Source organism: Nelumbo nucifera, chromosome 3, assembly GCF_055504915.1.
Source record: "Nelumbo nucifera cultivar China Antique chromosome 3, China Antique-T2T, whole genome shotgun sequence".
Classification (NCBI taxonomy): domain Eukaryota; kingdom Viridiplantae; phylum Streptophyta; class Magnoliopsida; order Proteales; family Nelumbonaceae; genus Nelumbo; species Nelumbo nucifera.
Window position 1 is genome coordinate 25,428,221 of NC_142651.1, and position 25,759 is coordinate 25,453,979.

The 25,759-nt window shown below is 37.8% G+C and overlaps 1 protein-coding gene across 1 annotated transcript; it reads left to right on the forward strand.

The window, feature by feature from the left end:
• The first annotated feature begins 3,749 nt into the window (after nucleotides 1-3,749).
• On the forward strand, nucleotides 3,750-24,760 carry LOC104594335 (vacuolar-sorting protein BRO1-like). Its single transcript, XM_010254625.3, has 8 exons — nucleotides 3,750-4,728; nucleotides 4,956-5,906; nucleotides 7,172-7,261; nucleotides 16,899-16,967; nucleotides 21,543-21,683; nucleotides 22,150-22,198; nucleotides 23,421-23,524; nucleotides 23,874-24,760. Exons 1-8 carry the CDS (start codon nucleotides 4,054-4,056, stop codon nucleotides 24,417-24,419), a joined length of 2,625 nt encoding a protein of 874 aa, XP_010252927.1. The 5' UTR covers nucleotides 3,750-4,053; the 3' UTR covers nucleotides 24,420-24,760.
• The last annotated feature ends 999 nt before the right edge of the window (nucleotides 24,761-25,759 follow it).

Here is a 25,759-nt window from a genome sequence, read left to right on the forward strand (position 1 = left end):
ATGAGGGAGGGAGGTAATAGAAAAATCTATAAAATAGAAAAATACATTGGGAGAAAGGATAGAGCCTCTGTAGCAAATATTGTTTTAGTAATATAGTAAAGATGCCATGTGCGATCTAGATATCAGATATCGTCTTAGAGAAAAAAATCAGATCCCCTTCACAATTCACATGCCCCACGGATTGGCTTACTAAGAAAATTGGAATAGAGGGGGCAGTTTTGTTCAGGTCAATAAGTGAGGGTATAAGGCCATTGAAGGTTTGGTGAATAAGTAGTTTGAGAAGTAAGTAGTTTTGCATGTGGTAATTATAAATGATGATAATGATAATAATAATATATTTAAAATTTTCTATATTTTTGTTTGTTTGTTTGTTTTTTTTTATTAATTTGGATGCATATAGCAAATTGGAATCTGATTATATAAATACTTCATCCAAATATGTGATAATTGGATTGAGTTGTGAAGTTTCAAGCAATTGTTTAAAAACCGACCCATAAACAGAACCGATCAAGACATCGTTTTCTGATTTGATGGTTCAACCGTTTGGGTCAAACGTTTGACCTGTGATGTCATAAACAAAATAAACAATACCATCAAAATTAAATAACATACAAAAAGAAACGCCACCGATAATGGAGGTTTGACGGTGTTGGGTTCACAAAGATAGGGGAAAAATTGCCACTAGTGGGTGGATGAGAAGAATTTGCCACGGAAAAACTATCATAGATCGTTGATGAAACCGATGGTCGCTATTGGTTGTCGGTAGTTTGTAAATGGTGGTTGCCATTGATTGAATTGCGGTTGCCATGCAAAACAATGCACTTGATGACGGCTCAAACTCAAAGTGAGGATTGAGAAATGCAAACCTTGCATTTGTCATAGATCACTGTAGATGGAGCCTCAACAGTCGATCGCCGGTCGTTGTGGTTTGCCATAGGTTGCTGTCACTGTAAGTCGTTAGAGATTAAGCTAAGTGAGCGGCTGAAAAGGGAAGAATGAAAATGATTTATGTTCGAACCCTAATCCCAATTATCAATTTGATGAGGACACTAGTGGAATTTATTTTTTATTTTTTTAATATAGAAAAATAAAACATATAATCGTGAACCGTTGTCTGGGCCACTCAGGTCAACAAATTTCTGACCCTTCCAACATTTTTCTAAGATAAGTATAACCGGAACTAGAGACCTGAATGGTTCTCGATTTTTCGGTCCGACTGTCTAGTTCGGTCTGATTTTGAAAACATTGGTTTCAAGTATCATTGAAAGGCTTATGCTTAGCTAGACTCTTCTTTTTGTAGTGTTTTATATTTTTGTTGTATCTTTTTTCTTTTGTTCATTTATAAAAAAATTGTAAGATTTAAATAGAGGGAATTGAATGAGATGAAAAGCAACAGTTCAATTTACAATTTAAATCTTACAATTAAACAGGGACTAAATTCAAAACTAAGTATTCTGGTTAAAATAAAGTTTCACAATCTTATTCACATTTTTAATAGTAGTTTAAATATAGAATAATAGATGTGTTAAAATTTTTCTACAAGTTTTGTATTTTTTGTGTGTAAAGATAATTCTAATATATCACACTTACCTTTTATTTAATATGATAAATATATGGTATTATACATGTGCCTACATGCTTTTTTTTTTTCTTGCAAAGTTTATGTAATTTTATATTTTATATTTTATTTATGGCATTAAAGGTTAACACATTTAACCCAAAATTGAACTATTTATTATTAATTTTATATTTCATTTTTTGTTAGTTCTAAATTATGTATTTTATTCATTATCAATAAAAATAATTATTGTTTATTACACTTATTTTTTTAGTTTGATTAATAAAAATCTCTTAAGTGTGTCTAATTCTTTTCTAAATTTGTGCTATAATCTTCTATATTTCATTTTTATTTTAAAAACTTTATTGCTTACCTATGACTTAGTAGGTTAATCAATTTGATTCGAAAGGTTAAATTACTTAACCACCATTTGGATAAAAAATGGTTTTGTTTTTTAGTCAATTTTAAAATATAAGTTTATATTATTAAAAATATTGACATAGATCTAATTAGCAACATTTATTAGTGAAAATAACTTAAAAATATAGTATTTAATAAGAGAAAATGAGATTTAATACCATAAGTATAAGACAGGGGCTGTTTGGCAAGTCTTTTTTGAAAGATCTTATTGAAGCTCTGATGAGTTTTGACATGGTTTTCAAAACCGTACTAGACCAGACGGCCGGATTGGAAAAACCAGGAACTGGTCACCTGATCGATTCCGTTTTCCCCCAAAACCGTTGATTTTGGTTAGCAAATCGCTGAATCGGCCGGTTAACCGTTTGAACGGTTTTGACCATTTTCCAAATTTTTAATTATTATTTTTTATTTTTTTGTCTGAACAATCAAACTATTCGAACCGATAACCGGACCCCTGGCCGGTTCAATCATCGGTTCGTTTTAAAAAACCACAAGTTTTGAAGCTCTGACAACCAAAAGACGATGTGAGCTTTTGCATCAAGATCTTAACAATTTGAAGACCGTTTGGTTAAGGAGTGTCTGTTCGCACGAAGATGAGTTGAAAAAAAAAAGGCGAAAAGCTCCATTTGGAGCTTCTCAAAATGCGAGCTGACAGGCTTCTAAAAAGCTGATAGCTCGCACGAAAAGACACATCAAATGTGACCTAATGATAGGGGATTAAATGAGATGGAAAGTAATAATTAAAGTGACATTTGTAACCTTTAACTAAATACACAAATATAGGAATTTTAGTAGCCATTAAAACTATAATAAAATAACTTTTATACCATTTGTTAAACAATAAAATAAAAAGTAATTTTAAAAAAAATTATATTACATATACATTTTTATATATAATATAGATTTTATTAAATAAATATTTATTAGTGTTTGGGAGATTCTTTCACAAACCACCTGCACTTAGTTGAAATACTTATTTGGTTACGCTGCTTGCTGAGCTACTTAACCAATAATTACTTATATTTGCAGAAATGACTACAGCCCTAACTTGACAAATGCATACACAGTACCGTTAACCACAAAAAATTATGATATGAAAACAAAAGTATTTAAAGCACCAAAGCAAATTTGGATTAATAATTCGGTAACAATAAATGATGTCTTTATTTCTAATTAATAACAAAAAAGTCAAAATCAATATGATAAGCAAATGTTATTAACTACATTTTTCCATATAAAAGGTTTGGATAATAGCATTTCCAATCGCGATGAAAATAAGAAACATCACAAAAACGATCAATACATGTGTAAATAGCTAGAAAACATAAAAAATGGATTAAGACTTAAGAGCTCACCAAAACCAAAGAGTATCGTCAGATAGGTGGCGGATCTACAAACCTATCGTAGTTACCATGGAGAGATGCCCAAAACGGAGTAGAAAATGGAGAAAATAAGTAGGGGGGGGGGGTCATGTACCTGGAACAGTTTCAGCTTGAAGATCACCATCGCTGCTTCTTTGGACGCTTCTCGCCATTTCATTGGATATTCAATCGGCATTTAGCAACAGCTAATTGGCTGAATTAATATTCGGTTAGATTTGTTTTTAATTTTTTTTTTTCTCCCGGGGCCGTTTCTTCACAGCTGAATTGGCTGAACTAAAGTGCTTAGTGCTTACACAGGCTTATCTTTTAGTGGATAAAAAAAAGGTTATACCGTTATATGGTAAAATATTTAAGGGTAAAATAGTCACTCCGGCCCTATAATTGCTTACTCAACCGATAACAAACGGTCTCTCTCAGTTGGGATGGAGACTTTTGAGTACTGAACATTTGTTTAGGTTTCAACCGGCCGGTAGAACAGAAGAAGAAGAAAAAACCACGAAGTTCCCTTGTTTCCGTATTAACGAAGAAATAAATAAAGTAAACAATTACAGAGGAGAATTTTCGTTTCCATCGATCGATCGAATTCCCATTCTTCGCGTTCTTCCTCAAAGAAGTTTTCAGCCCTCACCACTCGTCTGGTCGAGGCTTGTCTCGTCAATTTAATACTGGTGGACATCTCCTTCAAAGCCAACCATGGCTGCTCCGGCGACGTCGGCGGCGGCCGCTAATGTTATGCTGGCGATCCACGAGAAGAAAACGGTGGCCGTCGAGATCTACCGCCCTCTTAGACAGTACATCGCTTACACCTACTCCGAGCGCGAAGCGCAGAACTTGGAAGATGACCTTGAATCGGTGAAACAAATGAGGGCCAATCTCGAACGCCCCTCAGACACCCCCGATGTCCGCCGGGACCTTCTCCAGAGTTACTACAAAGCCCTCTGTGTCATGGAGTCTAGGTTCCCAATCTCTCCTGACAAGGACCATATCAACACCATCACCTTCATTTGGTACGATGCGTTCAAGCCGAAACATAAGGCGTCGCAGCAGAACATTCACTTAGAGAAGGCTGCAGTGCTCTTCAATCTCGGCGCTGTCCATAGCCAGGTTGCCCTCTCAGCTGATCGATCCTCCGGTTCCGGTCGTGTGCAGGCTTCTCACTCCTTTATGGCTTCGGCTGGGGCGTTTGCCTTTCTCAGGGATAACGCATCGATGAAGGCTTCAATTGGCCAATCGACTACGCTGGATATCTCTGTTGAGTGTGCTGGGATGCTCGAGAGGTTGATGCTTGCACAAGCGCAGGAGTGCGTCTTCGAGAAAGTCATCGCCGAAGGAAAATCAGCTGGGCTTTGCGCCAAGATTGCAAGGCAGGTCAGGCGATAATAGCCCTTATATTCTTCAATATGATGATAACATATCCCTGTTTCTGTTGATAATTCTTGTAGTCTTGATGAAATTTATATCTAATTGATCATAAATAGGTTGTTTTTTTTTTCTGAATTTTGATTTTTGATCACCTAATTTGCATCCAAAGCCCGTCATTTGTGGTGATTAATTATGAAATGCAATGCATTGGTTTATGTGGGTACCGAATACAGGTTGCCTTGTACTACGAGGAAGCTTTTGCAGCATTAAATGCTGCTCCTCTCAACCAGCATTTCGACCGGACCTGGATATCTCATGTGCAAGTGAAGGCAGCCCAGTTATATGCTGAAGCTTGCTACAGATATGGTCTGGAAATGCATGAGAAAGAAGAAATTGCAGAGGAAATTGCACGGTTGAAGAATGGGATTAGCACTTTGGCTGATGCAAAGAAATCAATGAAAGGTGTTGCACCACAACTTGTAGATGCAGTTACTAGACTAGAAACTAATTTAAACCGCAATTTGGAGATAGCTACAAAGGAGAATGATAGAGTTTATCTTATGAGAGTCCCTGCAGCAAATACCTTACCACCTCTTCAAGCAGCTTCACTAGTCAAGTCCACACCAATGAATGATATTCTGGATGCAAGCAAAGAGAAGATGTTTTCAAGTCTTGTTCCTGATAACAGTGCAAAGGCTCTTTCTAGATATACCGAAATGGTTGATGACGTCATCAGGACACAAGCTGAGAAATTGCAGCAAGGAAGTGAGATAACCCGTGTGAAGCTGAAGGAAATGGACTTACCTGATTCGATTCTTGCACTGGAAGGGAATTTTACACTACCAAGGGATCTTAAAGAAGATGTAGAAGCAGTGCAGATCAGTGGGGGCCCATCTGGTTTGGAAGTTGAGTTGCAGCAGCTTAGGGATTTGAGAAGGGTGAACCAAGAATTACTGGTCCAAACAGAAGAACTTTTGCAGCAAGAAGCAAGAGAGGATGCTCAGTTTCGAAGTCAATTTGGGACTCGATGGACTAGGCCTCAGTCCAGTACTCTAACCAAGAACCTTCAAGATAGGTTGAGCAGGTTTGCTGGAAACCTGAAGCAAGCTGCTGACAGTGATGCACGAATAGAGCGTTCTGTGAAAGATCATTCAGCTCTTATGTCCATCCTTGACAGACGACCGGTAGTCTCTCTCTCTCTTTCAACCTTACATGCATATGCATAACAGCAGATCTCATTTTTTCTCCCAACTAGGAGCAAAATAAAATTCCTGGACATGGATATGGGTATGAGTGTCCCATATAATATACTTATACCATCAGCTAGGTGCCATTTTTCACTACTTATATGCCTTGTAAAATTTAATTAAGTTTCTAACATATATATATATATATTTACAGGATGATTTCTTAAGACACACCATTATGAAGATTATAGAACACACCCATTTTACATAATTAAAAGTGTTAATGCTATAAAGCATACTTAGAAATGCCTGTGCAGTTCATAATGTTGTCTTGGGTTCATATCATGTCTGGCATCAGTAAACTATGCATGTAGAGGTATTTGTATTTGTAGCATCTAATGGGTGCTATTAGACACCTATTAGAATTTTTTAATCAATAACTGACAATGTGTTTTTATTAATTAAAAGAGCAGAAGTACTATGGTTACACCCACTGGGAGAGCTAGCCTCAGCTAGTCTTTTTGTAAATGCAAGTATAATCCCTTAATATTGGTTTGCAACTCCCCAAAACAATTCAATACATTTTTAGCAGTCTTTGCTGAGTTTTTCTTTCTTTATTAACTAGGAGAAATGAAACTCTGTCCTGACTATGTCAAGTTACATGCAAAGCTTATGGAACATCTACTCTTATCACTGATGTAGCCTATTCTTATTTCATACCGCCCACTTTTCATCTATAATTATTTGTTTCTCTCCCCTCCTATATAGAATATCTCTTCAGGGACGTGATTACTTACCATTTTTGTAACAACATTCATTATCCATTGGAACAAAAAGGTAAACTGTATACTACTCACTTCCATTGCTAAAATTTTGGAATTTCTCTTTTTCTCTTCTATCCTTTATCTCTTCCCTTCTAATTTTCTCATCTTGATCTGAATTTTCATCTTATTTTCAGTAAATTTGTTAATTCTCTTGGCTTTATATTTTGTTTAGAAACCCCTCTTGTCTGTCTGTCTTTCTTTCCTTTTTTGTTTTCTTATCTGTTTTTTGCCTGGACGGCTGGACCTAGCCAAGTTAACTGCTTTGTAATACTAGAAGATTGTTTTGAACAATAAAGAGTACACTATACTTAAATCTATTGGAAGTGGCCATGAGTTAAAACTACCTGAGAAAGTATGAACTATGCAGTTATTTCTTGTATGATTCATTGGGAGCTTTTGGCATTTTAACAATCTTTTTTATATGATCTACTGTATCAGATAGAATCTGCATTTCCAACTCTTGCAAGGCCAATTATGTCTTTGGATGCAAATGAAGATGCAATTGTGGGAGCATTGAAGCAGAGCTTGGTAATAAATACTTCCATTGTGGTGTTATTGTAAATAATTCATTTATAGTCAATTGCATTTACTTTTTAATGCCCTTCATAATTATCTATTATTAAATGTAATAAGCATCTTTCTTACCCACAACAAATTTTCAGGTTGTGTGATGGTCAGTGTGTCTAATCACTACATGTCTTTCTTTTCTTTTCTGTTACATTTAATATTCTACAATAAAGGTTATATCATGGTTCTCTTGACTATATGAAGACTTCAGGTTTAGAGTTTTTCCCCCAATTTTTCTTTTTGTTATTTTTTTTATGTGTCTCCCTCTATGAATATCTTGTTCTCTTGGGGTCTTCAAATGACATACTCTAACTGTTCATGTTTGTCTCCCCTGTGGGGGCAAGACTTTTCTTGTTTATCTTTTTCATTCTTCTCATAAGATTTTCCCTTATCTCATATCTATTAGAAAAAGAACAAAAGCTTGCTGGCAGTGGAGTAACCTAAGTCTTCTAGTGAAGGACTTGTAGTGAAGGATTTCTAGTAGCCCATGTTTCGCCTAGCCTTATAGCCTATTACATGGCACTTTAGTGATGATGGTTGGGGTAGCAAAAATACATACTTTTTGTTTGACTCTACGAGTAGAAAGCACCTATTTAGTCCTTGGCCCCAGCTGAGTGAAAAATGATTTTTTTTATCAATAACATCAATTTTATTAATCTGAGAAGAAAGTGGTAAGTACAGACTATTTAAAAACAGTTAAAGTTCATGAGAGATAAAAATTCTTATCTCTCCCCAAGAAACCCCAAATCCCGTACAATTGTGCCCAAAACAATGAATCTCTCTCCACCCATTGCTTAGCTAATGAATCAGCTATGGCATATGCACTTCGCTTGACCCACCCTGTCCTTACTTCAATTATCTCTAGTTAACCATCTGAATTTCTTCCTTTCATTATTGTACATCTACATTTTCATTCCCTCATCCTGTAGCCAGTTGATCACCAGTTTTGGATCTCCCTCAACACTTAGTTTGTTGATGTGCAAAGTTTTCACCCTTTGTATGCCTTCCATTACAGCCATGACTTCTGCCCTCAATGAGTCTCCTTCCCCTGCCAGCCCAGAATATAGTGCAATAATTCTGCCCCTTTCATCTTTAAATACACCTCCAATGGCGGAGGGTCCTGGATTCCCTATGCTACTACCATCAAAATTTAATTTAATAAATCTCCTGTCCAGTGAGCTCCAATGATGAATTATGACAGCCTTAACAGTAGAAGAATCTGCCACTGCCCTCCAGTTCCTCAATATATCAGTTGCCGAAACACTAGAGAAGTCTTTCAAGCCAATGCACCACTTTAATTTCAATTGCTTCAAAAACTTCTTCTTTACTTCTTGCTTTATCCAAGAAGATTCTTGAATTCCGCTCCTCCCAAATCACCCACAAGGTAGCAGCTCTTATACACCTCCTCATAGTTCTCCCTTTCTTTTTTGGCCATGAAAACGCAGTTGCATCAAACATGCTTTGTACATTCACAGGAGGGATCCACCTGCACCCAAACAAAGAGAAGCACCATTCCCAAACTGAAGTAGTAAAAGAACAAGAGACAAATAAGTGATATAAACTCTCACTATCAGCGTTACATAAGACACACCAGTGAGAGGATAAACACCAACTGGGCCACTTTCTTTGAAGAAGATCATGTGTTAATATTTTCATGTACAACTACTCAAAAAAAAAGCCGCAATCCTTGGCAGAACAGGTCTGCACCATACCTCTTTCACAGGAAAAGAAGGCAGAATACCAGGGGAGGGCTGTAACAAAGTTTTGAGGAAAGAAGCAAAAGAAAAGGAACCAGAGGTAGTACAGGTCCAGATTCGGCTATCAGGTACAGATGGCTCAAGAAAAACTCCCTCCAACAGCTGTAATAGATTAATTACACTCTGAAATTCTGAATCTCTGATACCCCTTTCGGAAGCCCAAATCCCAATTAACCCCATTATTTGAAGAAGATTGAACACAGAATTTGGAAATTGGCTCATTTTTAAGGCTTGAAAAGGCATGCAGTGAAGGAAATTGATCCTTTAAGGGGGAGGTGCCTATCCAGATATGTTCCCAAAAATTTATACCATTACCATTACAAAGATTGTACCTGATGTAGGGGATGAGTGTAGGTAAAATTGCACTGATAGCCTTCCAAGGTGTCTTCCAGGTTGCCCTAGGCAGTAGACTAGTATCCCATTCATTGTCCAAGAGCCCATGAATGCTCACTATCACCTTAGTCCACAATTTGTTCCTATCCCGAGGCAATCTCCATAGCCAGTACCCAAGTAATGCTAAGTTCCTTTTCTGTATGTTGCCTAAACCCAACCTTCCTTCTTTTTTTGTTCCTACACACACTCTCAACTTATCCTATGGTCTTTCTTTTCCTCCTCTCACTCCCACAAAAAATCCCTCATCATCTTCTCTAGGCTTTTGCAAACACTAACTGGAGCCTTGAAAACTGACAAATAGTAGACAGGTAAATTGGCTAGTGTTGAGCTTATCATTATAATCCTGCCCACTAACGGCAAATACCTTTTCTTCCAGCCAGTTAACTTTTTGGAGAACTTTTCTAAAACTGGATTCTAGAAACCAACCTCTTTTGGGTTAGCTCCAAGGGGCAAACCTAGATAGGTCAGAGGCCACAACCCAACACTACAACCTATAATCTCTGCACATTCTGCCAATTCCCCTTCCCCCATATTGACCCCCACTATGCAACTTTTCTCAAAATTGATCCTAAGGTTTGACATCCTTTCAAAAAGCTGCATTGAAAGCTTCATGTTCCTTATGCAGTCCAACTTAGTTCCTTCACAAAAAAGAATGGTGTCATCTGCAAACTGTAAATGGGTAATAGGCACACCATCTCTTCCTACTCTCCACCCTTTCAACAACTCTTGCTGATCAGCCCTTGGAATAATTCTGCTTAGAACATAAGCTATAAGTGTGAAAAGAAAGGGGGAGAGAGGATCTCCTTGTCTTAACCCACGTTTAGTTGGAAAGAAATCCACTATTGTGCCATTGACTAAGATAGAGTAGTGACAAGATCTTAAGCACCCTCAAATCCATTTGCACCTTCTCTCACCAAACCCACATTGCCTTAAAACCTCGATTAAGAAAGTCCAATAAACCAAGTCATAGGCTTTTCCCAAGTTCAACTTGCAAATTATTCATTTTTTCTTTGATCTCTTCATTTCCTCGACACATTCATTAGCAATTAAGATTTTTTTTTATCAATAACACCAGCTTCATTAAATTAAAAGAAAAGAGGGAATATGGATACAAGAGGGGAGATAAAATATCTTAGCTCCCCAAAAACAGAAAACAGAAAACAAAGGGAGTGCAAAGAGAAAAGATTAAAAACTAGCCCAAAAGACAGACTCCCTATTCACTCCTTGCTTGGCCAACCCATCCGCAAATGAGTTGGCACTCCTCTTCACCCAGCTTCATTAAATTAAAAGAAAAGAGGGAATATGGATACAAGAGGGGAGATAAAATATCTTAGCTCCCCAAAAACAGAAAACAAAGCGAGTGCAAAGAGAAAAGATTAAAAACTAGCCCAAAAGACAGACTCCCTATTCACTCCTTGCTTGGCCAACCCATCCGCAAATGAGTTGGCACTCTTCACCCAGCTGTACTGAATCTCAATGACCCTACCCAGCCATAAGAATTGTTTTTTTCATTGTTAAAGTTCCACAAACCATTGTCCTCTGTCTTCAACCAACTAACCACCACCTTTGAATCACCTTCAAGGATCAAACGACTGATATTTAATTCCTTTGCCCTTCGAATTCCTTCAAGCGCTGCAAGGATCTCAGCCCTAAGAGAGTCACCTTCTCCAATAGGGCCAGAGAATAAAGCAATAACAATCCCTTCCTCATTCCTGAAGACTCCTCCAATCCCAGAGGGTCCTGGATTCCTTACACTGCTGCCATCAAAATCCAGCTTTTTAAAGCTCGAGGGGGGAGGGGACCAAAATAGACAAAGAGTCCTCTTGCATCTAGCATTGGAAGCAATCTCTTTCCAGTTTCTTAGCAAGTCATCCACAGGAAAATTTGAAAACAACTCCAAAGATTTTAGCTAGTGGACAGCCCTTAAAAGGATTCGATCTAGCAATTCTTCCAATGTTCTTTCCTTATTGGAAAAAATGCGCGAGTTTCTTTCTTCCCACAATGACCAGCATACCGCTGCCCTAATACACCTCCACATAGTCTTCCCTCGCTTCTTAGGCCAACTGAAAAAAGAAGGAGAAAACAAACCTTGGACAGTCTCCGGAGGATACCAAGAACACCCAAAGCGGGAGAAAACCCACTCCCAAACAGTTTTAGCAGCCTTACAAGAGACCATGAGGTGGTAGCCAGATTCCCCATCAACTTTACAAAGAGCACATTCATTAGGAAGTAGACAATAGTTGGGTATCTTTCTCTGAAGTAAGTCTAAAGTGTTGATTCTTTCCAGGAAAATTTCCCAACAAAAAAAACCAACCCGAGGAGGAATAGGCCTGCTCCAAATTTCCTTAGCCGGAAAGGACAACCCAAAGGGGATAGGAGGCTGAGTTAAGGTTTCAAAGAATGAAGCACAAGAAAAGGTACCAGAGCTAGAAGGGGTCCAAAATCTGGTGTCTTCCTTAGCAGGGTTTAGGAAGACAATCTCAAGGGAGGCTAGCAAAGTTACCAAGCTATCCATGTCTGTATCCCTAATTGCCCTACATAGGCCTAGGTTCCATCCAAAGCCAGAAGTGGAGGCTGAAGGGACCAAGAAAGAAGATATGGGTTCATTTTTCAAGTCTGATAGAGCATACAAGGAAGGAAACTGGTCCTTCAGAGGAGAATCCCCGACCCAAAGTTGTTCCCAGAATTTTATTCGGTTACCAGAGTTTAGACCATACCTGATCCAAGGGGAGAAAACTGGAAGCAGATTGTGAATGGATTTCCAAGGAGAAGTAGCTGAGGCCCTTGTCAAGATTCTAGGATCCCAGCCATTGTCTTCCAGCCCATGAATGCTAGCCACAATCTTAGTCCACAATTTATCCCTTTCCAATGAAAACCCCCACAACCATTTCCCCAGTAGAGCCATATTCCTTTTCTTGAAATTACCAATCCCATTTTTACACCTAGTGACCACCTCCCAACTCACCCTATGATCTCTCTTCTACTCTCCAGGCTTCCACAGAAAGTTCCTTATTAATTTTTCCAAAAGATTGGAAACCTTTGAGGGGATCTTAAACACTGACAGATAGTAGACAGGTAAGTTAGCTAGGGTAGCCTAATGAGAGTGGCTCTCCCACCTAAAGAAAGATAATTTCTCTTCCAGGCCGCCAGCCTCTTCTCAAACCTCTCCACTACTGGAGTCCAAAAGCTAACACTCTTAGGATTATCTCCTAAAGGGAGGCCCAAGTATGTCAGGGGCCAGTCCGAAATTGCACAACCTAGCTCACCTGCAAATTCCCTTAGGTCCCTTTCATTCACATTCACTCCCACCACACAACTCTTATCAAAGTTCACCTTGAGGTTAGATATCTGCTCAAGGATCCAATTGAAGTTCCCTCCTTCATAGAATAGGATAGTATCATCTGCAAACTGTTGAAGTGTTAAGGGAACCTCCTCCCTTCCTACTCCTCACCCTCTTATCAAATTCCTCGAGTATGCTCTATGGAACAATCTCCCAAGCACATCAACAATCAGGGTGAAAAGAAAAGGGGAAAGAGGATCTCCTTGTCTTAGACCTCTCAACGCAGGAAAGAAGTCAACCACAGTCCCGTTTACCAGGATAATAAATGACAAGTCCTAACACAACCCCAAATCCACTTACACCACTTGTCTCTAAAACCAAAACTCCTCAACACCTCCATCAAGAAAGACCAATCAACCATGTCATAAGCCTTCTCCAAATCCAATTTGCAAACCACTCCCTTCTTTTTTGACTTCCTAAAGCTCTCCAAGCTCTCATTTGCAATGAGAATCTGATCGGTGATCTGTCTTCCCTCCACAAAAGCACCTTGGTTGGGTGCAATAATAGAGGGAAGCACCTTCTTTTTCCTGAGAGACAACACCTTTGCAATGATTTTGTACAAGCTAGTCACCAGACTGATAGGTCTAAAATCCTTTGGTTGGATGCATCTTTCTTCTTTGGGACCAAAGCAATGAAAGTTGAGTTCAAGCCTGGATTTATTACACCCCTCTTGTGGAACTCATCAAAAACTGATCTAAGATCATTCTCCAAAATATCCCAACAGTCCTAGTAGAAGGCCATTGTGAACCCATCTGGACCCGGAGCTTTTGTCCTATCCATTGAGAATACTGCTTCCTTTACCTCCTCCATATCAAAACTTTTTTCTAACCACTCTCTCTTCTCTGCACTTGGAGTCGGCCAATCCAATCCCTCCAACCACACTCTCCCATTCATAGGCCTTCTAAAAATAGATTTGAAGTGGTTTACTAGAGCCTCTGCAATTTCTGCCGGGTGGGACAACACTGCTCCATCAACTTCCAAATTAGAGATGAAATTCTTCTTTCTCCTCCCATTTGCCACTGAATGGAAAAACCTTGTGTTTCTTTCTCCCTCCTTTAGCCACTTACACCTGGATTTTTGCCTCCAACTGATTTCCTCTTTAATCAAGATGTCCTCCCTTCATCTGCCTCCTCAAAACCCATCTCAACTTCCTTTCTTCCTCTCCAAAGGAACCTCTCTCTTCCTTCAGGTCCAAATCCTCGGTTTGCTCCACCAGAACTTGTTTTCTCTCTTCTAATCTTCCAAACTCCAGCCTATTCCACTCCTTTAATTGTGATTTTTAGTATTGAAGTTTCTTGTGGAACCTCATTCCCTCCCAATCAACTACCGGATTAGCTTGCTCTCACCACTCTCTGATCTTCTCAATGAAACCCGGATGAGTCAACCACATGTTTTCAAACCTGAAAGGGGTAGGCCCAACTGCTCTTATTTCCTCCTTGACCAACACTATAGGCCAGTGGTCTGAAGTAAGTCTTGGGAGAGCCCTAGAAGTAATATTGCCCCAATGTTCCTTCCAATCTGTTGAGAACAAAAAGCTGTCCAACTTAGAGCAAATTGGCCTAGATTGAAGGTTGGACCAAGTGAAGTTCTTTAAGTTCAAAAGAGTCCACAAATTGGTTGAACTTCCTCATACTTGTTGTTACTCTCTGTCTGGGGTTGTTGGTTTCCTCTGTAAATCTCACTACATTAAAATCCCCTCCCACACACCAAGGTCCATCCCAGAGGCCTCTAATGTCATTCAATTCTTCCCATAATTTCTCCCTCTGCCTATAGTCATTGGGGCCATACACATTTGTTAGTACCCACCCATTCATACCCATCGTCCACCTGTCTGAACTTTAGGAGACAGAATGATCTCCAATTAGCTCCTCCACACCTATGAGTAAATCTTCTTTCCACAGGGTCACAATCCCTCTTGAGGAACCCCACGAAGGAGCAACCACCCACTTTATACCCCTAGAACTCCACACACTCCTTGCCCATTTGCAATCAAATTCCATTTTTTTGGACTCCTGAAGTATTACCACATCCGGATTAAACTTCTTAATTACCTCTTTAATTGTCGCTCTCTTCCTAATGCTGCCCAACCCCCTCACATTCCAACTTAGGATTCTCATTGAAAACTCTTAGCCTTAACCCTAACTCCTCCAAGATCTATTTAGACCCTTTTCTTCTATCCCCTTTCACTTCAAACTTCTTGTCCCCCTCAATATCTCTTTTTAATCTCTCCACTTCACTTCAAACGTCTTTTTTTTTGCATGTATGCTTTTAGATCATTCGGAGATTTGATCAATGATTTACCTATCTTGGACAAAAGCCTCTTGATTGGAAGTTATGAGGTAGAGGAGGACTTCCCGGATTCTTAGAGCCATGACCTTAGCTAGAATTTTGTACAAACTATTCACTAAGCTTATGGGTCTAAAGTCTTTGGGTGACTAGCTCCACTTCTTTCAGGAATCAAGGCAATAAATGTGGAGTTCACACCTGGATTTATTATTCCCCTTTCAAAGAACTCATTGAAAGCCCCCATTAGATCCTTTTTTAGCACTTCCCAACAATCTTGATAGAAAGCCATAGTGAAACCATCTGGTCCTGGAGCCTTGGCTCTATCCAAAGAAAACACCGCCTTCTTGATCTCCTCCTCCTCAAAAGGTCTTTGCAACCAAAACTTTTGGTTTCCCGAAAGGCTAAGCCAATCCAAACCATCAGCCCACAAATTTTCATCTAACGGCCTTCTATAAATTGATTTAAAATGTTCCATAAAGGTCCTTGCAATTGCTCCCTGCTGAGATATGACCTCCCCATCTATCTCCAGCTTAGAGATAAAATTCTTTCTTCTTGCACTAGCCACAGCATGAAAATACTTTGTATTCCTACCTCCCTCTTGAATCCATTGAACCCTCGATTTTGTCTCCAACTAATCTCCTCTTTTAGCAAAATGTCCTCCAATTGTCTCTTAGGCGACCCCCTTAACACCCTATCTCCCTCTTCCAATAGACCCTGAGACTCTCTGACATCCACCTCTTCAATTCCAACCACAATCTCTTTGACATCCTCCAATTGTCTCTTAAGTGAAAAATGAATTTTTGGCATTCAGTAATATTTTGTTAAATGACTTGTATAGGAAAAAAGGTTCAGAGAAAGCCATAAACCTGCCAAAAGCAGAATAACGTTGAAAAGAGCCTGTTTCTTATCACTTTCTCTAAAAACTAAAAGCTAATTAGGTGCTTTATGCAAATGCCTAATAACTGTAGGAGAGGGTTCCAGGATAATTCTTATGGAACAAAATAAGCATTGAAACAAATTTCCATGATGTGAAGCAGAATATAACCTGTAACTTGCTCTGTTGACAAAATGACATGTTCTACCACAAACGTGAACCTCTACCTCATAGTGTCTGCCCCAGCCCATCAAAATATAGGAGAATTAACAGATGGAGATAAGAAAAATAAAAAAGATGTATCTTGTGCTAAGGAGGCTAAGGATTAAAACTCCTTCAGTTAATTAGCAAGATATTTTTAGGCAAATGGTTGTGGACTATGATGTGGACAGGAAAGTGATTGATGTGGTTGGAAGCTTCTGTGTTGGGCTGTGGCACAGTCTTCATTTTTCTTCTGTGAAAGTGAGGAATTACGGTTTAATGGGGGAAGGATGGTACTGTGGTAGTATAAGTGGGTGAAATTAATAAAAAGGTGGCACATTTTGTGTCATATGCAATTATTTTCCTTGAGGTTGAATTAGTAGTTGTTGATACCCTCAGCCAGGCCTATGATTTCACTTTAGTGTTTTGATAGAAGCCCTAATGTGAAATATACACACTACTGTTAGTTGTTTTTTAGCAAGATAAATAGATAATTTTACTGATTATGAAAATGTGTAACAACACACGGATTTACATGGTCCTTCCTTTCCATAAGATTGGAAGGATCCCCAAATGGGTTTCACTGACATGTTCAACAACACATTTTCCTGTTAAATTGCTCATTTGTACTGAATTCGATGGAATATATTTTCATGAATCGTGCTGTTGTAGTTGGTTTAGTTAGATTACAATATGTTATTTTAGATATTAAATGCATCTTTGATATAATATTCTGAATCTGTGTAGAGGCAATTGGAGAGCCTTGGTGCACATCGAGCAGGACTTGAGGACATGCTTAAGGAGATGAAAAGGAAGGTGGGCATGATATATTTATTGTATTCTTATTCCATTTTTGCTCATTCAAGGTCCTCAACTGGGCCTTAGTGTTCTGAAATATAGATCCCTGCTTTAAATACATTAAGATGCCTTGCCTTTTACTCATATGACTATTGATTTTGTCATTTTTCTATTCATACAGTTCCATGCATCCAAATATTTTCTTTCTTTCCAACTGTAATTATGACTTGTGGATATGTCACAAGTTAGGCTGTCAATCAGTAATATTACATTGGCTTCATCTGAAGCTTGGTTTGTCATGAGCTGCCCCTGAGCTCATCTCACAACAGCTTGCCAGATGAGCCCAATTTCAAACTAAGGTTCATTTACATAATGAAAACTTGAGGTTAACTCTTTGATAACATTAGTTAAAGGTGCAACTTGGGCCAAGTTAACCTGAACCCTACCTAGAAAGATTGGGTTCGATTGGGTTGGGTTGAAGGTTAGGTTAGGGTTGAAAAATATGCACATGATAACTTCGGGTTGTGTTAGGGTTGAGACATTTGGCAACCTGACCCAACTTGAACCAAAATAATTTCAGGTTTGAAGGCTAAGATATTTTGGTGCAAGTTAGGTATAGTATTCCTAAAGCACCATAGCATTCTCCCCATATTTTTAAGGTTAACCCTAATAGGATAACTGTAAGTCTAAGAAATGAAGAAACCAGGCCATCCAAACCCAACCCAAGCTCAGCCAAACCCAATGTTACTTTTGGGTTGGGTTGAGCTGGTTAGGATTGAAGAATACAAGATTGGGTTGGGTTAGGGTTGACTACATTGGTTTGAAGGTTGAACCTGGGATTTCAACTCCTTGGGTTGGGCAACAGTTGACCTCAATCCAACCTAACCTGGCCTGATATGCACCCCTAATCATTCAGATGCCTTTGTACTTTTTTAAATTACTGGTAAATGTGCACGTGTGTTGCATGTGGCAATTTCAGAAAACAATAATAATTTTAATATCCTTATTAGAATCCATTAAAAAAGATAAGCAGTTAAAGCATGGTGTGTTGGTGGAATTAAATTTTTTTATTTTATTTCCGTTGTTAATAAAAATGCTTCTTATTTATCATATTTTTTTTTGTTTAACATGATAAACATATAATGATAGAGATGTGCACAATTTCTTTTGACAAATTTCTGTATTTTTTTTATAATTTTTCTATATATTTTTGAGTTTTTAATATATAATTATGACATCATGTGTTGACCTATTTGATCTGGAAGAGAAAACAATCTCATTTTTGGGAAATTTTAAATTTTCTATTCCATTACTTGTTTATCACACTTATATTTTTGTTTTTGTAATTCTATGTATTCTTTACATTTATTATTTAATTATGACATCATTGGTTGGCCCATTTTACCCAAATGATTGGACCATTAGGGTGCAAGTTGTGTAGGTTGAGCCAAGTTTGTGCTTAACCTAGGCCCAACCCTATGCATTGGGCCTAATGCTTGAGCCCAAAGTCAAGTTTGATCTATCCAACCTGGGCCTAGCTCGCATTGAAATTTGAAGCACTTGGGCTCAGGTTTGGATTAGTTAGGCCAAGCTCGAGCTACTTAAGGTTAGGCATGCATGGTCACAGCTCAAAAAATAGAAGAGCCCAAACTTTTGGGCCTAGGCTTAGGCCTAGCCCGAGGACAGAAAATCCAAGCCAGTTCATCCAAAATTGCAAGGTGGGTTTGTTTAGGCTCAGATTGAGCCTGCCCAATTTGTACCTATATGGGTTACTAACCACCAATTAGATGAAAAATGGTTTTGTTTTTTAGTTAGTTTAAATTTTTGTTATATTTCCATCAAATAATAAAAATAAATCTTATTTATCACACTTATTTTTGTTTAGTATGATGAAATACATAATATTAGAGATGTACCCAAATGTTTTCTACAATTTTTTGTATTTTTTTAATAATCTGTCCCTGCATTTTTATTTTTTTATTTAATTATGACAATGTGGGTTGACCAATTTGACCTAAAAGGTTGAACCATTGACTTGCCACTTGAATAGGAAAATGGTTTCATTTCTAGGTCAGTTTTAAATTTTCTGTTTCATTTCCATCATTAATAAGAACACTTCTCATTTTCCATACTTATTTTTGTTTAACATGATAAATATATAATTTTATAGGTGTGCTTAATTTCTTTTTTTGTAATTCTTAATTTTTATTTATTTTTAAACCTTTATTATTTACCTATGAGACCATTGGTTGCTAGATAGATGAACTATGTACCTGCTACACCAACAAAAGGATAGTTCAGTTTCCATGTTGGGTTTGAACACATAGGTTTTGTATTGTTAAAATTATTGGGTATAAATTTAATTAGTAGAGTTCTTGCCAAAAAAAGTAGAATTTATTGGTGAGAAACAAAAATACTTCAAATAAAGGATCTAAGGAGGGAGAATGGGAGTTAACACCTTAATGAGAGGGAATTGAATGAAATGAAAAGTAATAGTTTAAATTACATTCTCTGCCCCCACAGTTAGAAAGGACCAAATTCAAAAGTAGGGGTGTTTTAGTCAAGAAAAAGCCCACGAAGCTCATTTATTTAATAAGAGAAAATGGAATAGATTTATTATAAGTAGTAGTTCAAATTATGTTTTTTGCCCTTATAATAAAGAGTGACCAAATTCAGTAATAGGGGTATTTTAGATCAGAAAAATTCCAGAATCTAGACCTCATTCCCACTTTTAATAGTAGTATAGATAGATGCGTTTTTTGTCTATAATTTTGACATATGAGAAGAGGAGGAAACTTAGGAAAGAAAAAGACATTTTTAGGTATTCTCACTCTGGTTAGGGCATTTTTCTTGTTGAGGTTTTTTCTTTTTCTTTTTTTTTTATCAGATAGTTTGAAAACTGCAGACATTGATATCCAGATCTACAAGCCCAAACTGTTGTGAGTAAAGCTAGGCTTGGCTAGGATTGCCATCACCCGTAACTTATATGTGGATTCCGGCCGTTGGGTGAAATATAGAGCTCCATGTGATTATAAATCAAGTTCTGCTTATTTCTCTCTCTCTCTCTCTCTCTCATTTATTTTCCAAAAAGGCGATGTGACATCTGCAGAATTTTGAGCAGCTGTTTTTGGAGTTGAGAAAGCCAAAGAATTGGGAATTGAACATTTAATTATTGAAGGCGACTCCAAATTAGTGGTTGAGTGGCTAAAGAAGGGAGAAGGAGTATCTTGGCATCTAAGGAATGTTCGTAGGCATTTCAAATGGCACTCTAGGGGCATGTCTATTCAGGTTAATTGGGTTAGAAGATCTGCCAACAGATTGGCAGATGGTCTAGCTAAGCAAGGGGTTCAGAGACAGAGTATGTTTTGGGCTCAACTGTAATATGGTTCAGAGACAGTATGTTTTGCCCTTATAATAAAGAGTGACCAAATTCAGTAATAGGGGTATTTTAGATCAGAAAAATTCCAGAATCTAGACCTCATTCCCACTTTTAATAGTAGTATAGATAGATGCGTTTTTTGTCTATAATTTTGACATATGAGAAGAGGAGGAAACTTAGGAAAGAAAAAGACATTTTTAGGTATTCTCACTCTGGTTAGGGCATTTTTCTTGTTGAGGTTTTTTCTTTTTCTTTTTCTTTTTTTTTATCAGATAGTTTGAAAACTGCAGACATTGACATCCAGATCTACAAGCCCAAACTGTTGTGAGTAAAGCTAGGCTTGGCTAGGTTTGCCATCACCCGTAACTTATATGTGGATTCCGGCCGTTGGGTGAAATATAGAGCTCCATGTGATTATAAATCAAGTTCTGCTTATTTCTCTCTCTCTCTCTCTCTCATTTATTTTCCAAAAAGGCGATGTGACATCTGCAGAATTTTGAGCAGCTGTTTTTGGAGTTGAGAACGCCAAAGAATTGGGAATTGAACATTTAATTATTGAAGGCGACTCCAAATTAGTGGTTGAGTGGCTAAAGAAGGGAGAAGGAGTATCTTGGCATCTAAGGAATGTTTGTAGGCATTTCAAATGGCACTCTAGGGGCATGTCTATTCAGGTTAATTGGGTTAGAAGATCTGCCAACAGATTGGCAGATGGTCTAGCTAAGCAAGGGGTTCAGAGACAGAGTATGTTTTGGGCTCAACTGTAATATGTTTCGGGTGTATAGACACTTGGTGTCTGTTGTAATTTCCACAATGTCTTGCTTCTCTGCGTTTTTTTTTTTAAATTAATAAATTCTTCTTGAGTTATTGATAAAAAAATGGTGATAATTTATTGGCTTCCAGTATCAGTTGACAACAAAGATAATGACTTAAACCTCCGTGTTATTTTCTTTTTGGACTAAAATTTTAACCCTTTCTTCCATCCTGCTCACCCACTTTCTTTATTAAATGAAATGTTTGACAACATGCATCTGGAAATGGTATTCCATATAATTTTGCTCTATGCTTTGCTTTTGGACAACATAATGAAATATAATATTAAGTCATACTCTTAGGTTTTAATTGATTGGATTCTATTGAGCCTTCTTTCCAACCTTGTTTTAAGTAATCTGAAGTTTCCTTTTTTGTTACTGATGCTTATGGTGTTTTATTTGCAGGATGACATACTGCCCAAACTGATGACATCTACAGGTTCATATGAGGATCTTTTCAAGAAGGAGATATCAAAATATGATAGTATCTGTGAAGAAATTGCCCAAAATATTGAAGCACAAGAACAATTATTGCTTCAGATCCAGGTCATATTATTTCTTTTCCATGAACTAGGGATTTACTTGACATTCTTTTGTTGTTACTGGGACAAATGACTGGGTGATTAATACATGTTATAGCCATTATAAAGAATGCTTTTGTTACCAATTCTCTCTATTTCTATTTATATTTCCTTTCTCCTGCTTACAGTCCATCCATATTTTCGGTATTGACACTTAATAGTCTGAAACTTCGAATTTCATGTTTATTTTGTGATGATGAATTAAGATAAGAGTGGTTCAAACCAGAATTTTCCTTTTGCATGAGCTATCATGCATGCATAGGAGCGCAACATGTCACTTCTGCTTTCTGTTGTATTGCTTGTTTCTGTTATCATAATCTTGGAAATATCATTCTGAGATAAAATGGATAAAGGGTGTATGGGGGTGTGTGTCCATGTGTTTATGTGGACCATCATAATGCTAATATATTTAAAATTGTCTTTGTCTCCAGGCCCAAAATGATGAATTTTCTGCTGTCTTTAATCTTGAAGACTACAAAGGTGGGCATCATGCATTGTTGCATCAGATCTTTGTGGAATTATTTTGGTTGAGTTAAATGAATTCACTGCTTATTAGTTATGAATATTCCTCTTATAATTTCTCTTTCAGAAGTGAAATAATTCATGCATTTGTTCTGATCATGTGTGTATGTTAGGTGCTTAAATATGTATCTGTTCAGTTTGCTTATACCATTTGTCGTGTAATCCTTTTAATGCAAGCAGGGAAAGAAGCCTACACACCCTCCTTGATTACATGCTCCCAAGGTGTTTATTTTGGTGCATTTAGTGAAAAGACACAGAAATCTTGGTCCACCTGTTGAGCTTTTAAAGTTTTGACACTTTTCCTGATTGGCATTGAAAATGGATGCTTGTCTGGAAGGCATGATTCTAATGCTGCTGCTTCTCATCTTTGTTATGATGCCTGCCAAACATCCTAATTTTGATTTTTTTTTATACATTTACTGCTATAGTTGATAAAGTGATGGTTGTGGTATCTAGCTTTGTTTTTTGTCACCTAAGTTTTCTAGTAAGTTGTGTAATTGACATTCAGAGAGGCTACCCAGATGACAAAGCTATTGATGAGCCTCTCATTTGTGGAAAATTGGATGTTCGAAGCTGCTGGCCTTGTCAATATGTAGGCTATTTTTTGTTACAATTCTGTTCCAAAGAATCAAACCACCATTTGAAGAATGAGTTCTGAGAAAAAAATGATTCTTTTTTAAAGCTAAATTTTTAGCTTCAAAGAATCAATTCTTATAACGAGATTTGATCCCCCCCCTCCAACTCAAAAAAAAAAAAAAGAAAAAAAGAAAAAAGAAATAGTTCCAACGCTTGTTTTTAATCCAAACTTTTAAGTGATCATTGTTATCACAAAATTCATCATCAGAATTAATTGTTTGAAAGCAAACCAAATGCAGCCTTACCACCTTGGTAATGGCCAAAGTGGCTGAATTGCTTCCTCTTTTAGTGGATAAATTAGTCAGTAAAATATTTAGGGGTATGGTAAATTGGTAATTAACCCAACATTACCATTTGGCTATTAAAGCTCATAACCTACTTAATAACATATACTAAAAAGACGAGGAATAAGTCATTCAGTTCAGCCACTTCAACTTGTGATTGCCCAGAGTAAGGCCGCCTTTCAGTTGTATTCAATTGTTATTAGTAGTGCAAGATTACTGAGAAGCTTTTTGCTATGACCCTGGGTGATATGTGGATGCAGCATCTCGTGAGAAGACATATAAACAGATTGCAGCTGCCATAACAAAGTACCGGGAAATCAAGGATAACATTAACGAAGGACTGAAGTTTTATGTTACCCTTCAGGTAACAATTTTCTTTCAGTGTCATTTCTTAACATCCATACAACATCCTATAATAATAGAAATTAGATGCCTAATTATGTTATCTGGCACTTTATACCAGTGCATGGTCACCAGCTTAAACCTGAATTCAGGTTAAGGTCATGTAGGCTTTGTTTTAACTATGTTCTGTCTACGTTGCATGCAGTGTATAACTATATACTTGTGAACAAAGACCATGCTACAACGAAAGGGATATTTATTTTATTTTAGTTTTCACCTATAAACATGATTATTTTCTTTTAAATCATGAAGACAGGCTACCCATGAAAAAGGATGGATGAATAAATAATGTTTTATGATTTATTTATCAGGATGCAATCACAAACATAAAGCAGCAGTGCAGTGATTTTGTGATGACTAGAAATATCCAGTGCCGAGAAATGATCGAAGATGTACAGAGGCAATTGGCTGGTCTTAGCTTCCAGGATGGCAAGAGTGGCAGTGGCTATAACAGCAACTACCCTTCAGTTGGGCAACAATACCCAACTCAGAGAAATCAGCAGCAGCCAGATCCTCAGGTTCCCTCATATCCTTCACGTCCCCAGACCCCTTATTACCAGACAATGGAGCAGCCACCGGTGGCCGCTGGATATGCTCACCCTCGCCCCCCATATACCTCCCCACAGCAGCCTGTACAACTACCTTATCACATCCCAGCAGCTGCTAATCCTTACCCACCTCAACAGCCTCAGCAGCAGCAGCAGCCAGTTGAGTATGGGCAACCTGCATATCCGGGGTGGCGGGGCCCATACTACAATGCCCATCCACAACAACCTGGAGCACATCCTCCACCACCATACACCATTCCAGGTCCTTACCCTCCCCCTCATCAAAGTGGCTACTACAAGCCCCAGTGATACAGCGTCTTTCCTTTTGGTTTGATTTGGTTGTTTGCTGTATGTTACAATTGTCGCATCTTTGGTAAATGGGACTGATTCAGCTGGTGGCTCCCAAATTTACAGTATTGGAAGCTCCTTTCATGTATTGCTGCAGGTCGGCCTAGACGCCCGAGCTTTTTTTTTTTTTTTATGTACATGTTGCCGCAACTCATCTTTAATGACACGTGCATATGCGTGTATAGATTTAGCAGGATATGTTGGTTTATAACAATTATATTATTAACCGAGGTGGTTGTACCAGTTTTTCATACTAAACTAGAATTTCGACCTCTAATAAATGGTGAGGTAATTCATTGCTCTTTTTTTTTGTTTTAGTTATCAAAAGAAATTGTCATTTTCCCGAGTCTAGAACTCTAGATACCATTACATTTTACGGGTTACGGCAGCCATTAGATTTTATTTAATTTTTTATGATTACAGTCGTATGGTGTAGGTGTTGAGCCATAATGCTTAAACTTAAACCATGATATCAGGAATTAGTACAAAACATACTACATATAATGGTTCGTTATAGTTTCAAAGACGTAAACACCATTAGTCATCACATAGAAGAACTGAAGTACAAGTGCACTCAAAATGTGCTGTCTCTGTTTTAAGTCGATCTACCCAACTGGCCAAGTCCCAATCAAATATGCTTTCTTTATGCCAAAGTCAAAATGCCTTTGTGACAATTACGTGTAGTATGAAAGAGTTCAAGTTGGTAACAAAAAGCTCCAAACTAAATATCTGTACTCTCAAAATGCAAAAATCACGTATCAAGAGTTTTATACAAGGGTTTGACTTTGTTATTTGGAAAAATTGTGACCAATGAACATATGGTATTTATTGAAAAGGAACTATCCTTATTATTTAGATAGAAATTACTTATTATTTTAAATTATTCCTAAATTTTCTAACAATTGACTAAATTACTTATATTTTAAATTACCCATGAAACATTATCGTCATTCGTCAGTGATTGACGACAATAATGGTATGCATTCTTCCTCTCCGTCTCTTTCTTCTCCTCCTTCACCGTCTTCTTCCTTTCGTAAACGGCAAACCGAGCTCTCCACAACAGCGAATCGAACGAGACCAGTGGCGATTTTCTTCTTCCCTCTCTCTCTCTCTCTTCGTTTCTATATTTCTTATTCGCCACTGCCGCTGCAACTATTAGCAGCGGCGATCCTCTCCTAGTCGGTTTCGTCTCTCTTCACTTTCATACTCTTTCTCTCATTTTCTCCCTCCTCAACCCCTGTTTATCCTGTTTCACCACTCAACCACCGCCTTACGCCCACCATTGCAACAAATCCCGGTTG